At 37.3% G+C, this 15,101-nt stretch overlaps 1 protein-coding gene across 8 annotated transcripts in view; it reads left to right on the top strand.

Moving 5' to 3' along the window:
• The window catches only part of DGKH (diacylglycerol kinase eta), a 179,468-nt gene that overhangs the window by 142,321 nt on the left and 22,046 nt on the right, over positions 1 to 15,101 (top strand). For all 8 annotated transcript variants that reach the window (XM_040448539.1, XM_040448537.1, XM_040448538.1 and 5 more), the window contains 6 exons: positions 1,887 to 2,018; positions 8,571 to 8,688; positions 9,801 to 9,911; positions 10,051 to 10,147; positions 12,365 to 12,472; positions 14,795 to 14,908. In XM_040448539.1, the coding sequence (XP_040304473.1) occupies positions 1,887 to 2,018; positions 8,571 to 8,688; positions 9,801 to 9,911; positions 10,051 to 10,147; positions 12,365 to 12,472; positions 14,795 to 14,908 (680 nt within the window). The remainder of the gene's footprint in view (positions 1 to 1,886; positions 2,019 to 8,570; positions 8,689 to 9,800; positions 9,912 to 10,050; positions 10,148 to 12,364; positions 12,473 to 14,794; positions 14,909 to 15,101) is intronic.

Raw genomic sequence — 15,101 nt, 5'->3', positions numbered from 1 at the left:
TTCCCTAAGAGTTCTTGTTATGGACTGTTCTATAGTAATGCCATATAAGCCTGTTTTCCTCCTGTTTTGTGCAAGTGATTTTTTTTTAAATCTAATGATAGTAGTTTATGTTCATCCCTATGAACTTTTATCTTTTCAATTTGGATCTACCATTACATCCTGTCAAAATCTTTGGAAGCTTCATTGTATCGTCTCAAATTTACTTCATCTAGAATTTAATAAGCTGACTTGTATGTTTTCATCCCTTAACGAAGTTGACTTAAGCAGGACTGCAAATGGCATTCTTACAATATGCTGCATGACAATTTTCCCTAAGATAAGGAAGGCTCTCTTGGGACGATTGGTTTTTCAGCACTCACTGTAAAACGGTAGCTGGTTTTCCAACCAGCTATCATCCCATCTTACTATATAGTCTCATGAACTGAGCACTTGCATTTAGTCTGCAAAGAAAACTGAAACATATGGGTATGCAGCTATAGATATTGATATTGAAATAGACGTAAATTTATACAAGTCTTTAATGTTGCAATATTTGATTTTATTTTCTAGCTAGTAATCCAATTTAGTGGGAGTCAGTAGCAATTGAAGCATTTCTGTATTAAATAATCGTTATTTTTTAAGAACATTCATTATATTATTAAATTATGCAATAATTCATATGCCTGAAATGTATAATACAGTATGTTACTATGATCAATGAGATGTTATGTTTAAGAAAAACCATGAAACAGTAATTTAGTTACCTGCAATATTACATCAATCTTAGTCACTAAGATGCTGTCTGCTTTTGATCAGAGATGAATATCAAAAGATTGTTTTTATTAGAAATTAGCCCCAGGTCTCACATCTGTCCAAAAAAAAGAAAAAAGTGAGCTGTTCTGCTACTTTTCTTTAGTACAACTGGACTGTTTTTGAAGAGACAGAAGAGAGTGTAAGATTAATATGGTTAGTTTGTAATTAGTCTTAGGGAGAGTAAAGATAATTAAATTTTCAAGTATTTTTAAATTGAGTTTGAGGATTACTGGTTTTTTTAAAACACCTGCCAATAGCTCCTAATTGAGTTAAAGATACTATTTGCTCTCCATTAAAAATTACCCCAGTTTAGACAGAATTAAATCTCCTTTTTTGTTGTTTACTTTGAGAAAAATTCTGGTTTGGTATAACTTTTTAAATGTATTGAGCATTTACAAGAATATGATAGAACCATTCTGGGTAAATCATTGTTATGAATTTATAATTAATTGAGAAGTGCAGGAAACATATGTCGGTTTCATTTGAAAAAAAATACCATCTTCCTTTCATGTATAGAAGACGATGTTAACTCACGTTTTGCACATTAGCTGTAGGAACTACGTTAATTAATTCTGATCACTCAACACTTATGACAAAAAGAATGCATTGGTAGTATACATTATAACACATATGTTCCATTTGCAAAAGTCATCAGGCTTCAAAGTTTCTTTTTATCTTTGTTTATATATATATATAATTTATTGTCAAGTTAGCTAACATACAGTGTGTATACAGTGTGCTCTTGGTCTTGGGAGTAGATTCCCACGATTCATCACCTACATAAAACACTATGGGTTGGTCACATTCAAATTATGAGTGTTACTGAGCTTTAATTATGATAGGCGTCTATGTTCTACTGATCTCCATCTGTTTGAAATGAGTGATCAAGACCCGTGGCAGAATCCCTCCGTTCAGTAAATCTCAAGAAAGTGAAAACAAAGGGAAAAGAATAGGTAAACGCAATGTAATATTTTCAGTTCTGCTAACTGATTTCAACATGCATTAAACTATCTTATGTCCTGAATTTATAAGGACTTGCTTACTTTAATAGCTTTACCATTATCTTTTTTATAATTGGGACTTTTTGCCAACAGTTAAAACTGCACCTGCACCTCGGTCTCCAGATGGCCGGGCAAGTCGTTCCCAAACTGACTCTGGCCCTGGTCCAGCTGTGGCAACCAGCAAAGAAAACCTGCCTGTGCTCAACACCAGAATAATCTGCCCAGGTAGTATAGATTCTGAAACATGGTATTTTTTTAAGTATTTCTGTGAAAATGTATTAAGTATTCACTTCCATGAACTATTGAAATGTGGTCTGAAAGATAAATGTCCCTTTGAGAGAATGTTCTTGTCACTCTTATCAACCAGACTCTAGATCCTTAGACTTGTGTGTGTGTGTGTGTGTGTGTGTGTGTGTGTGTGTGTGTATGTATGTGTAAGAATTACCTTGGAAGTATTAAAATATATGTTTTGGGGCCCTGCCCTGAGAAATTTTATCTAGAATAGAGCTCAAGAATCTGCATTTATTAAGCACCTTGGGTAAATCCAATCCTATGTTCTACTACCTCTTAAGTATCTCCACAGCTTTCCTTTTAGTTGCAAGCCACAGGTCTCTCTGTAGTCATTTTTAGACTACTACTAATATCGCTTCGTTTTGGAACATCTGAGGCATCTATGCCAGCTCTGATGAGATGAATTTACCTCGGGATTCAGTTAGTGCTAGTGAAAACCAAAGAACTTGTACAGCAGGGAAGGAGGAAAATAGAGATGTCTCAGATGTCTCCTTAAGTTCCAGTTGTTTGACCTAGTGAGAACTGTCAAGATTTATTCCAGGGTAGATTGGATCCCAAATTACACCCTTAAAGTCAGTCTCTCCTACATGCTCTTTTAAAAGGTGAATTGCAATTCAAAAATAATAATAGTTGGAGACTTTAGTATCCCACTCTCAGTAGTGAATAGAACAACTAGAGAGAGATCAAGAAGGAAATAGAAGAACTGAAAGACACATAAAACAAGTAGACCTAACAAATGTCTACAATGCACTCCACATAACAGCCACAGAGTGCACATTGTCTAGTGCATATGGAACATTCTCCAGGATAGACCATATATGAAGCCATAAAACAACTTTCAATAAATTTAGAAAGATTGAAATATTATACAAAGGATGATCTTTGGCCACAATGGAATGAAATTAGACATCCATAACAGATGGAAATGTTGGGAATGTGGCAATATGTGGGTTAAAGAAAAAAAAAACCATAAGAAAAATTTTGAAATCCTTTGATATGAATGAAAACAAAAAATACACCATACCAAAACTTACTTGATGTAGTTAAAGAAGTGTTTGGAGGGAAATTTATAGCTGTAAAGGCCTATATTAAAGAGGTAGAAAGATCTCAAAACCTAACTCTCCACCTTAATAAACTGGTAAAAGAAGAGCAAACATACTGAAAGCAATCACTAGGAAGGAAGGAAGAAATATTGGAGTGTAAATAAATGACAAAGAGAATACAAAACAATACAGAAAATCAATGAAACCAGAAGTTGGTTCTGCGAACAGTTTAACAAAATTGACAAGTCTTTATCTAGAGGGACCAAGGAAATAAAAGAAGATTCAAATTACTGAAATCAGGAATAAAAGAGGAAAGATATCACTAACAACCTTACAGAAATAGAAAGGATTATAAATAAGGGAAAGCTATCAACATTACATGGCAATAAATTAGATAACTTCAATGAAACGGACAAACTCCTAGAAGCATGCAAACTACTAAAACTGTGTTGTAGACTCTGGGTCTGGAGTTCTTTCTTGTCTAGCAAGAAAGTGGGATGCAGAATTAAAAATGTGAGAGAGAAGCTGATGTCCAGGAGAAGACAAGAGCCCCAAGTAAGGGTCCTAGTTCTGTTTTTATTAGGATCAGAAGGCTTATGGGGCGCCTGGGTGGCGCAGTGGGTTAAGCGGCCGACTTCAGCCAGGTCACGATCTCGCGGTCCGTGAGTTCGAGCCCCGCGTCGGGCTCTGGGCTGATGGCTCGGAGCCTGGAGCCTGTTTCCGATTCTGTGTCTCCCTCTCTCTCTGCCCCTCCCCCGTTCATGCTCTGTCTCTCTCTGTCCCAAAAATAAATAAAAAAAAAAAAAAAAAAAAAAAAAAGAAGGCTTACAAATGTGGTGATGGGTGTGCACAAAGAGACAGTGAAATCGTGAACATTAACTCATGGGCGTGAGGGAAAGGGGGTTTTGAAGATATGCGGGGGTTAGGGATTTGGGTTAATACAAAGCAAAATCCTGGTGTTAGGCAGAAGGTTGTTTATAGCAGACAAGAGGCACCACCTCTGTTTACCTAAACTGGTCTAGGGGACAAGAAAGACAGAGCATGCTACCTCAGGGTCAACAAGGCACCTTTCTTTTGCTAATTAGCTAGTTGCCCTCTGGGCAACTTTGCCCTGCTTCAGTCGCTAGCCCTATTTACCTGTTCACCTAATTTGGTCCTTCCTTCCTGCGAAAGCAGCTTTCTGCTATTGTAAGTACTAAATTGGGGGTTGTTTCCACCCTGAATACCTAATCTTGTTTACCTCATATACATTTGTCCTATACTGGGGCCTTTGTCCCACCTTATCTATACTGAGGCCTGTGCCCAGGCCTTACCTATACTGGGGCTTTTGCCCCGCCCTATCTATACTGGGGCCTTTGCTCCACCTTATCTAATCTTACTTACCTAATCTTGTTTACCCAAACTTGGGTGTGAACATCCTATGACTTTCTAATTCTTTATGCCTTGTTAACCCATTGGCAGAGGCTCAGAAAATTCCTAAGCTTATTCCCACAAAACCGATTCAAGAAGAGAAAATCTAACTAGACCTACAATAAAACTTCTTACAAAGAAAAGGCCAGGTCCAAATCACTTCACTAATGAACTCTGCCAAGTGTTTAAAGAATTAATATCAGCAGTTCACAAACTCTTCCAAAAACTAAACGAGGAAGGAACATTTTCCACCTCATTCTTTGAGGCCAGTGTTACCCTGGTACCAAACCAAAGATGTTCAAGTCACTAACCATCAGGGAAATGCAGATTAAAAACCATAATGAGCTGTCACGTCACACTACTCAGGATGGCTATTATCAAAAAACAAACAAAAAAAAAATCAAAAGGCAACAAGTGTTGGGGGGGATGTGAGGTGGCTGGATGGCTCAGTTAAGTGTCCAGCTCTTGATCTCAGCTCAGGTAATGATCTCACAGCTTGTGGGATCAAGCCCCGTATTGGGCTCTGTGCTGACAGCTCAGAGCCTGGAGCCTGCTCCGGATTCTGTGTCTCCCTTTCTCTCTGCTCCTCCCCTGCTTGCTCTCTCTCTCTCTCTCTCTCTCTCTCAAAAATAAACATTAAAAATTTTTTTTAAAAAAACTAAAATTAGGACTACCATATGATCCAGCTATCCCACTCTGGGAATTTATCAAAAGAATTGAAATCAGAATTTTGAGGAGATATTAGCACTCCCATGTTTATTGTAGCACTATTCACTACATCTAAGACATGAAAGCAACCTAAATGTCCACTGAGTGATGAATGGATAAAGAACACATGGTATATACATACATTGGAATATTGTTCATCTTAAAAAAAAAAAATCTGTAATCTGTCATAATGTGAGTGGACCTGGAGGAAATTATGCTAAGTGAAATAATTCAGTCACAACATTACAAGTACTACATGATTCACTTCCATGAAGTATCTAAAATAGTCAAAACCATAAAATCAAAGAGTGGAATGGTGGTTGCCAACAACTAGAAGTAAGAGGAAATGAGGAGTTGCCTTTCAAGCTGCATAAAATTTCAGTTAAGCAAGGTGAGTAAGTTCTCGAGATCTGGTGTCCAAAATTGTACCTAGAGTTAACAATACTGCCTTGTACACTTAAAAATTTGTTAAGAGGGTAGGTCTCATAGTAAGTGTTCTTACCACAATAATATAAAGTAAAAAGTTAAGGACGCCTTTGTGGCTTGGTCGGTTAAGTGTCCAGCTGTTGATTTCAGCTCAGGTCACGATCTCACAGTTGTGAGATTAAGCCCTGCATCAGGCTCCATGCTGAGTTTAAGATTCTCTTTCCCTCTGCCCCTCCCCCTTTACACATGTGCTCACTCTCTCAAAAAAAATAAATAAAAATTAGAAAAAAAGTTAAAAACAAAAAAAGAGCTATCCCTGAGTCCTGGGCTCACCTGACTGAGTCATTCTCCTTTTCTAATGGTTGGTTGGTAAGCCCTCATCTTTGGTCTACCTCTTTAATGATCTTCAAATAAATTCATTTTACATTTTGCTCAGCTTTTCAATTTTCCCTCAAAGTGAGGAGGGGTAGTTGGTCTGATGAACTGACAATATGCCATTATCAAAATGATACATTGATTTTTAGTTTTTGCAGATTCTGGATTGTTGTGGCTTTCCATGAAACTTTCTCCTCTCATGAATGAAAAAGGATAAATGAAAAGGAAGAAAGAAAGAAGACAATCCATAGTATAAAGGAAAATATTTGTAAATAGTATATGTGATAAGGGACTAGTATTCAAAATATATAAAGAGCTCTTAAAATTCAACAGTAAAGACAAATACTTCAATTTAAAAATGGGCAAAGGATCTCTTGCAAAAAGATATTCAAGTGGTCAATAAACACATGGAAAGATGCTCATCTTCATTAGTCATCAGGGTAATGCAAATCAAAACCACAATGAAATACCACTTCACTTTACTGGGATGGCTATGATCAAAAAAGGCAGATAATAACAAATATTGGCAAGGATGTGGAAAAATTGGAACTTTTATACTCTGTTGGTTAGCATATGAAATGATGCAGCCATTTTGCAAAAACAGTTGGGCAGTTCCTCAAAGAATTAAACAGAGTTAACATATAACCCAAAAACCCACTACTAGGTATACACCCATGAGAAGTAAAAATACACGTCTACACAAAAACTTGTACGTTACTGTTTATAGCAACATTACTCATAATAGCCAAATAGAAGAAACAACCCAAATAATCATCAATTGATGAATGGAAAAACAAAATGTACAATATCCATACAGTGGACTGTTAGTCATCTATTAAAAAGAACAAAGAACGGGGGTGCTGGCTGGCTCAGTCAGGGGAGTATGCAACTCTTCATCTCAGGGTTGTGAGTTTGAGCCCCATGCTGGGTGTAGAGATTACTTAAAAATAAAATCTTTAAAAAAAAGAATGAAGCACTGATACATGCTGCAACATGAATACCTCTGAAAACATTATGCCTAGTGAAAGAAGCTTGACATAAAAAGCCACATACTGTATGATTACATTTATATAAAATGCCCAGAGTAGTCAAGTCCCGAGAGAACATAGGTGAGTGGTTTCCAGGGCCTGAGGATGTGGGGAATGGGGGGCAAGGAAAATGACTACTAACAGGTACGGGGTGTTTTTTGTAGAGTAATAAAAAATGTTCTAAATGTGATGGTAGTGATCATTGCACAACTTTGTGTATATACTACAAACAGCCAAATTATGCACTTACTTAAAAGGTGAATTTCATGGTATGTGAATTATATCTCAGTGAAATATTAAAGTAGATAAACCCATAACATGTTTGATTCTGGAAAAAGACCTCCACGTCTAGAGGTTGTATTTCTATTCAAACCTGAAACCATGAGATGACCTTTCTGGCTAAAGCTGTAAATATGCCTGACCTTAAAACATTTTAGAAAATATTATCCTTTTCTGTGGCTGGAGCCTGATTCTTCACCTGTCTGAAGTGTGCTTCTTTTCTTACCAAAATAGTGGCTTTGTCCATTTATTTACTTATGTAGACATAAAAGAAACTGGCATAACTAAGTCGGCCGTGGCAGATTCAAAACTATGAAAATAAATGACAGAATGAAATTCATTTTGATTATTTAATAACCAGCTAAACTTTGTAGCTGAAATAATGAATAATGATCTTCTAGAAGACCACACTGTTGAGGAAAGGAATATTGGCTTAAAAAAAGGACTTTTTCCCTAATTTCCTAGTGGTTCTCAATTCCAGGACATACTTTTCTTCACTATTCTTTCCTTTTTGTTTGTTTATTCCCTTAGGCCCTTGTTATTTTTCTTCTTTGCAGAGTTTAATGCTTCTAGCCTCAGTTTTGGGTTGGGTAGATCATAAAATTGATTAGCTTTGAATATCTTAACTACTTAGTAGAAAGCTAACTGCTTGTTGAAATAAATTTGAGGTTTTACATATGTAGAGGTAAGATAAATGCTTCACTTTTTTGCGTTCAATACTGCTCTTAAATACCTGTGCTTAATATTTTTATACTTACCGTTGATACCAACACTGGGATTTCACTTAGTATATCTGTTAATACTTTTGATTGAATATTATTATCTATGTTTTGAGCGTATGGAAGTAGTAACACCGTGACATTCTTGCTAATTCAGCCTTTATTGCAAATTCCTTACATTTACCGCCTTATTTGCTGTAACATAGGAGGTAATATTTACTTGTTGAAGTATAGAATCACTAGAATGGTAAATGAGAAACTGTCACAAAGAGACTCTTATTTGAGTCTTCATCAGCTGCATTTTTTATGACAACATATGGATCCTGGTTGTAATCACCAATGTTATAGTTTTTGGTTTTGAATAATGAGAAGATTAGACACTGAAAATCATGCTTTGGGGGCAAGGTATCTGAGATGAAGCCTGAAAACAATGCACTGGCTCTTTCTTTATCTTTTTTCTTAACATGTGATCCTGTATGTATTTATTTTTCTGTCCAGGTTTAAGAGCAGGATTAGCTGCCTCAATTGCTGGGAGTTCTATTATCAACAAGATGTTACTGGCAAATATTGATCCTTTTGGTGCAACGCCATTTATTGACCCAGATCCAGATTCCGTGTAAGGAAATACTTTTGTAAATATCTCGTTTTGACTTTTCTTGTTTCTACTTTATACAAACGGTAAAATTGTCAATGCGTTACAAGAAATATGCTTCCCCATATAAAAAGGGTCATCAGGGGCGCCTGGGTGTCTCAGTCGGTTAAGTGTCCGACTTCGGCTCAGGTCATGATCTCGTGGTTCACGAGTTCAAGCCCTGCGTCGGGCTCTGTGCTGACAGCTCGGAGCCTGAAGCCTGTTTCAGATTCTGTGTCTCCCTCTCTCTCTCTGACCCTCCCCCCATTCATGCTCTGTCTCTCTCTGTCTCAAAAAATAAATAAACGCTAAAAAAAAAAAAAGGGGGTCATCAGAAAATTTCAAAAGTTGATGATGATGAGTACATTGATGCATTTGAAACACAGTTGTTTTCAGGATCTGTTCTCGAGGTAGGTCCTGTCTAGCCCATTTCCCTATGGCAAAATGAGGCATACCTGTATTCACTCTTCCCTGTAATACTGTATTATTTATTTCAGGAAGCATCTGGCCCACATTGATCTCTTCCCTTCTTAAAAGTACAGGTGTTTTTTTGTTTGTTTTTTGTTTCGGGTGTTTTTTTTTGGCAGTTCAGTATGAACTTTTACTTCTGCATATAATCTTTCTCTTACATCTCATTTCTCTAATGACACTCCTCAAAGATGTCACCATATTTTTTTAATTTAAATTCATGTTAGTTAACATATAGTTTGTCCATTGATAAGAGTACAGCGGATGAGACTTTCTAATGATCAAGAAAGGAGGATTGGCACCTGACTGCAAGACCCTCCCACTTATGTATGTAGTAAAGGGCTCACGTAGGAAGTAAAAGAACCAAGGTTTTATTACAAGTTTTAGAAAAGCGTTACTATGATTCTGTCTCTGCGTGGCCCCCTATCCCTTTTACCACATGTACCAAAAATTACACATATGTACTGGGGTTGTACACATGGCATATGAACAGGAAATAATTCCTGCTAAGTTTTACTCTCTTCTGTAAGGAATGGAAACTTAAATGGTTTTAAGTGCTGTTTTGTGTGCAAGTTGTAATTGTTATGAATCTGAAATTGACTCTTATGTACTTTTCCATATTATCACAGAGATGGATATTCAGAAAAATGTGTCATGAACAATTACTTTGGGATTGGATTAGATGCAAAAATTTCATTAGAATTTAATAATAAGAGAGAAGAACACCCTGAAAAATGCAGGTAATTTTGGGTAATAGTTATAATGTTATTACAGGCAGGCAATTTCACTTTAATTTCATTTATTACCTCTTTTGCTTGCTCTGCCTTTAAAGATGAATAAATAATAGCTATTGAAATGTCTGCCAATATTTATTTTCAGGAGCCGAACTAAAAATTTGATGTGGTATGGAGTCCTCGGAACCCGGGAGTTATTACAAAGGTCGTATAAGAATTTAGAACAGAGAGTTCAACTTGAGGTAAGTTCATCTTGAAGTAAAGATATTTCATGTTATCTTACTTAGAAAAATAATTTCATTTGGGCAACTCAATTGGCTTCAATTCCTCTCTGAGTGTTTAAACACTCAGTGGAAGTGATTACCAACTTTATACTAAGGGAGGGCTAGACCCTGGATATGACCAATACACTTATCATTATCATTGGCGCCTGAAATTTGGATGCTACTGTGGAGTCTTGGTGCCCCGTGAGAAGGTGCAGCCATGAGAGTGCATTTATAGGAGAGCATTTGTAACAGATTCTCACAGATTTTCTCATTTAAGTTTATAAATCTTGACCCAATTCTATGATGGCCTGATGTTTCAGAAATCCCTGAAAAAAACATTTATAGTAAATAGACTCTTAATTCAAATGTATATTCGTTCCAATTATTTCTAACAATAGTTAGTAAACTAAAAAGAGATCTTGAGCATTTAAATTTTTCAGTAGTTTTTTACTAATTTAAATGGGAAATTGAGGACAGCAAAAGTTATTTAATCTCCAATAAGAGGAGAAAGATGGTTGGAGACATGGCTCTGAAAAGTCTACTAACTTCTGTGACTTTTATTTTCTTTCACCCTTGGTCCAGGATTCATAGTTTATGCCAATATGCATGTCTTTCTTTCTTGTGTCTTTTTATAGCCAGATATTTTAAATTAAGGTATCGCCTACATACAGAGAAGTATGTAGATTAAACAGAGTGTTATTATTTTAGGTGTTATCTTAATACTGGAATGAGCACTGGCTCATTCATTATCAACTAAATGTTTTAGTAAAGATAAACCCGTTATGCCTTCCACACTAGAACATAACCACATGATCAGCTAGTTTGATTTATCACCGCTTATAAAATTAAGATGGATGTGGGGTGCCTGGGTGGCTCAGTCGGTTAAGGGTCTGACTTCAACTCAGGTCATGATCTCGTGATTCCTGGGTTCGAGCCTGCCTGGCGTCGGGCTCTGTGCTGACAGCTCAGAGCCTGGAGCCCGCTTTGGATTCTGTGTCTCCCTCTCTCTGCCCCTCCCCTGCTCAGGCTCTGTCTCCCTCTCTCAGAAATAAATAAACATTAAAAAATATATTTAAAAATTAAGATGGATGTTACTGGCATTTTTTCCATTTCCTTTAAGTTAGTGATATGATTTGAAGAGCTGTTCTAAAGCACACAGAGCTGCCTGTTCAGTTTATTGGATTCAGAAAAAGTTCATTATTCTACTAAATACTTAATGTGTGTTCATTTTAAGAAATACACATTGAGCACCTGCTGGGTACCATGCTTGGCCCTTTGGATAGAGTATAGACCTTTGAATGTGTTTTTATGAAAAAGAAAAGAAGGTGGAAAAAATACCTATAGGAGTACAATCAAGCATAAAATGTTCTCAGTTATTTCAAGTGGTTGAATATGGATTGGAATTGGATTCTCATTTGTTCTAAGGAGTGGAGACGATTTTGATTGGGTATTAAAAGGCAATGTTATAAAGTTATGTTAATTATCTTTTACTGCAGGAATTATTTAATGACAATATAGCCCCTATTTTAAGAATGACATCTGCAAGCTCTTCTTTTTTAAGGTGAAGGATTGAGAATTGACTTACATGTCACGTATAATTACTCACCAGCCATATGATATTTGTTTCCTATTTCAGTGGTAATTTAGTTTTCATTTTTGTGATTAATTAGAAGACACAGTAAGTATAAGATACTTCCTGACATGCATGGTTTTTCTCTCCCTGGCTTTGGTTTTGGCTACTGGAGAAACTCACCCGGAGTTTTGGCCAGCCACCGTTAGTGACAGAGTGGCAGCCCAGTAGCAGGAGTTCTGAGAGGGGCTAGATGGGGTGGCTAGGACCCAGACGCCCTCACTCAGCTTGCTTTCAAAAGGATGCTTATAATAAGCACAAAGATGACCCTAATACAAGTGAAAATGTAAGTGACTTGAAAAAAAAAGAAAAGTGCCGCCTGATCTGGGCAGAAACGTTAATATTTTTAAGGTTGGTTTTCTGTAACAACTATAGTAATTTACACCTTAAATTTTTTTTTAGTTAAAAAAATAAGATAAAGGTAATGTGTAGGAATATGTTTCCAGGAGAGCAAACATTACCAACACACTTCCCTCCATCATCCTTTGTCTTTGGCATTCTAGTGGCTTCCCAACTAGTGGTTTTGCTCTTTTTCTCTAACTTCTAAGCTCTTTACCTTACAGTGTGATGGGCAGTATATCCCTCTCCCCAGTCTGCAAGGAATAGCAGTGTTGAACATTCCCAGCTATGCCGGAGGCACCAACTTTTGGGGTGGAACTAAAGAAGATGATGTAAGTATTTCCTTGCGCCTTCTAGATTCCAGAGGCTGCCCGTATTCCTTGGTTCATGGCCCCTTCCAACGTCTCCAAAGCCAACAAAGGCGGGTTGAGTCTCACAGTGCATCATTCTGATCTCCCCTCCTGCCCTTCTCTTCCACTTTGAATGACTGTTGTGATTACATTGGGCCCACTGCATCATCCAGGGTAATCTCCCCTTCTCAAGGATCCCCCTGTAACCACATCTGCAAAGTCTCTTTGGCCACGTAAAGTAACATTCACTACTTCTGCAGATTTGAACATGGACATTTTTGGGGTAGAAAGGGAGACGTTATTCTGCCTGCCAAAATACCTTTCTGTATTTTTTTTTTTCAACATTTATTTATTTTTGGGACAGAGAGAGACAGAGCATGAACGGGGGAGGGGCAGAGAGAGAGGGAGACACAGAATCGGAAACAGGCTCCAGGCTCTGAGCCATCAGCCCAGAACCCGACGCGGGGCTCGAACTCACGGACCGCGAGATCGTGACCTGGCTGAAGTCGGACGCTCAACCGACTGCGCCACCCAGGCGCCCCACCTTTCTGTATTTTTAACTCTACATCTATGTGGCTATTATTTTTATTTTTAGAAATGTTAACAGGGCTCATTTGGCCGTTAACATTTAGGTCTGTGTTTTTCGTCCTTTTAGACTTTCCTGCCAAAGGAGAAAAAAACACAACTTAACAATGTAACGCATATAATAATGTAAATAATGTAACAACTATAAAATTTACATTAGCTGTGAACTTTTTGTCAGCCTGTAACTACTCTTCCACTCTTAAATATCTTAAAGGGAAGAAATCAAGGCGATAAAGGTAAATAAAGCTAATGACTCCTCCTAGGTAATCAGACAGTGTTCTGAGAGCTTCACATTCATTACTGACAATCACGATTTTTATCTAAATTTTACCAGTGAAGAAACTGACACAAAGTTCACACAGGAAGTAGCACAGACAGGATTTAAAACCACGCAGTCTCAATCTACTCCTGAAATAATTGTTGCACTATATGTTAACTAACTTGGATGTAAATTTAAAAAATAAAATTTTAATTAATTAATTAATTAAAAAAATAAAACCACGCAGTCTGCTAACAAAAATGATAAGAAATCGGGGTACCTGGATGGCTCAGTCAGTTAGGCCTCTGACTCCAGCTCAGGTCATGATCTCACGGTTTGTGAGCTCGAGCCCCATATCAGGCTCTGTGCTGACAGCTCAGAGCCTGGAGCCTGCTTGGCATTTTGTGTCTCCCTCTCTCTCTACCCCCTGCTCATGCTCTGTCTCTCAAAAATAAGTAAACATTGAAAAAAAATTTTTTTAATGACAAGAAATCATCAATGTTTGCAAATTCATGCCCTGATATTTTCAGTTTTAATTTAGATACTGCTTTATGCTGAATAATTTTTTTTTCCGAGGCATAATTGTTTATCATATAGTCAAAGAGAGAATAAAGGGGACAAAGTAAGACAGCCAGAATTTAAATTGTTTGATTAAATTGATTTTGTGGGAATGCATTTAACATCAAAGCAAAGTAAGCCTGCATCATTTTTATCCTCTGAGGTGTCTGTTACCTCTTCTCAAATGCCCTAAAAAGTTGTCATATTAATATATAAAGCACATTATACATATTGCTTGTAAACATTGAAGGAGTTCCCTTAGAATATGCCAGGTAAACTGGGTATTTTAGGTTTCCTGAAATTACATGCATCATTTTGTCAAGACATCTGAGTTATGTGTGAACAGATATTCGATGCATTTTATGCCAAGATGGATTATTTAAAATTTTTTAATGTTTATTTTATTTTTGAGAGAGAGAGAGAAACCGAGCATGAGCAGGGGAGGGGCAGAGCAAGAGGGAGACCCAGAATCCGAAGCAGGCTCCAAGCTCTGAGCTGTCAGCACAGAGCCCTACACGGAGCTCGAAGTCACAAATGGGGAGATCATGACCTGAGCCAAAGTCAGATGCTCAACCAACTGAGCCACCCAGGTCCCCCCAAGATGGATTATTTAGAATAGAATAGTTCACTGGTTTAAAGAGTGCTTTATGAACGGCATGAACATTTTATCCATGTGGGTTTTAAATCTTTTGTATTAAGTTTGTTTACATTAAATCATCTACAGTGGGTTTTTTGGGGGGGGTGGTCCTTGGACTATCATTTCCTATTAAAATTGACTTACTTTCCTGCTTACTATTTCTGTAGGTTTTACTATGTATATTGCAGACTTTACATTGCTGATGTGCCACTTCATCGAAACCTTAACCTCATCAGGGGAAATGTAATATAGGTTTTCTTTTCAGATATTTGCTGCACCATCATTTGATGACAAGATCCTGGAAGTCGTTGCAATATTTGATAGCATGCAAATGGCAGTTTCCAGGGTCATTAAACTGCAGCATCATCGAATAGCCCAGGTTTGTTTTCTCTGATCAGACCTGACCTCACTACTCGGGCCACTGGGGAAGCTATTCCAAATGACTCCTACGCTGTCTGTTCATCTATAAAATATGAACTTTCTTGTCGTGTCAGTTGTTACCGTGCCGTGGTAAGTGGAAAAATAGACATTCCATTCCACGGAATGGACCAAAAGTCAAGCTTGAATGCCGA

The sequence above is a fragment of the Herpailurus yagouaroundi genome, unplaced genomic scaffold, assembly GCF_014898765.1.
Source record: "Herpailurus yagouaroundi ecotype Mexico unplaced genomic scaffold, PumYag 197, whole genome shotgun sequence".
NCBI lineage: Eukaryota > Metazoa > Chordata > Mammalia > Carnivora > Felidae > Herpailurus > Herpailurus yagouaroundi.
Note: the sequence above shows the minus strand (reverse complement) of the source record. Positions and strands in the feature narration are given on the sequence as shown.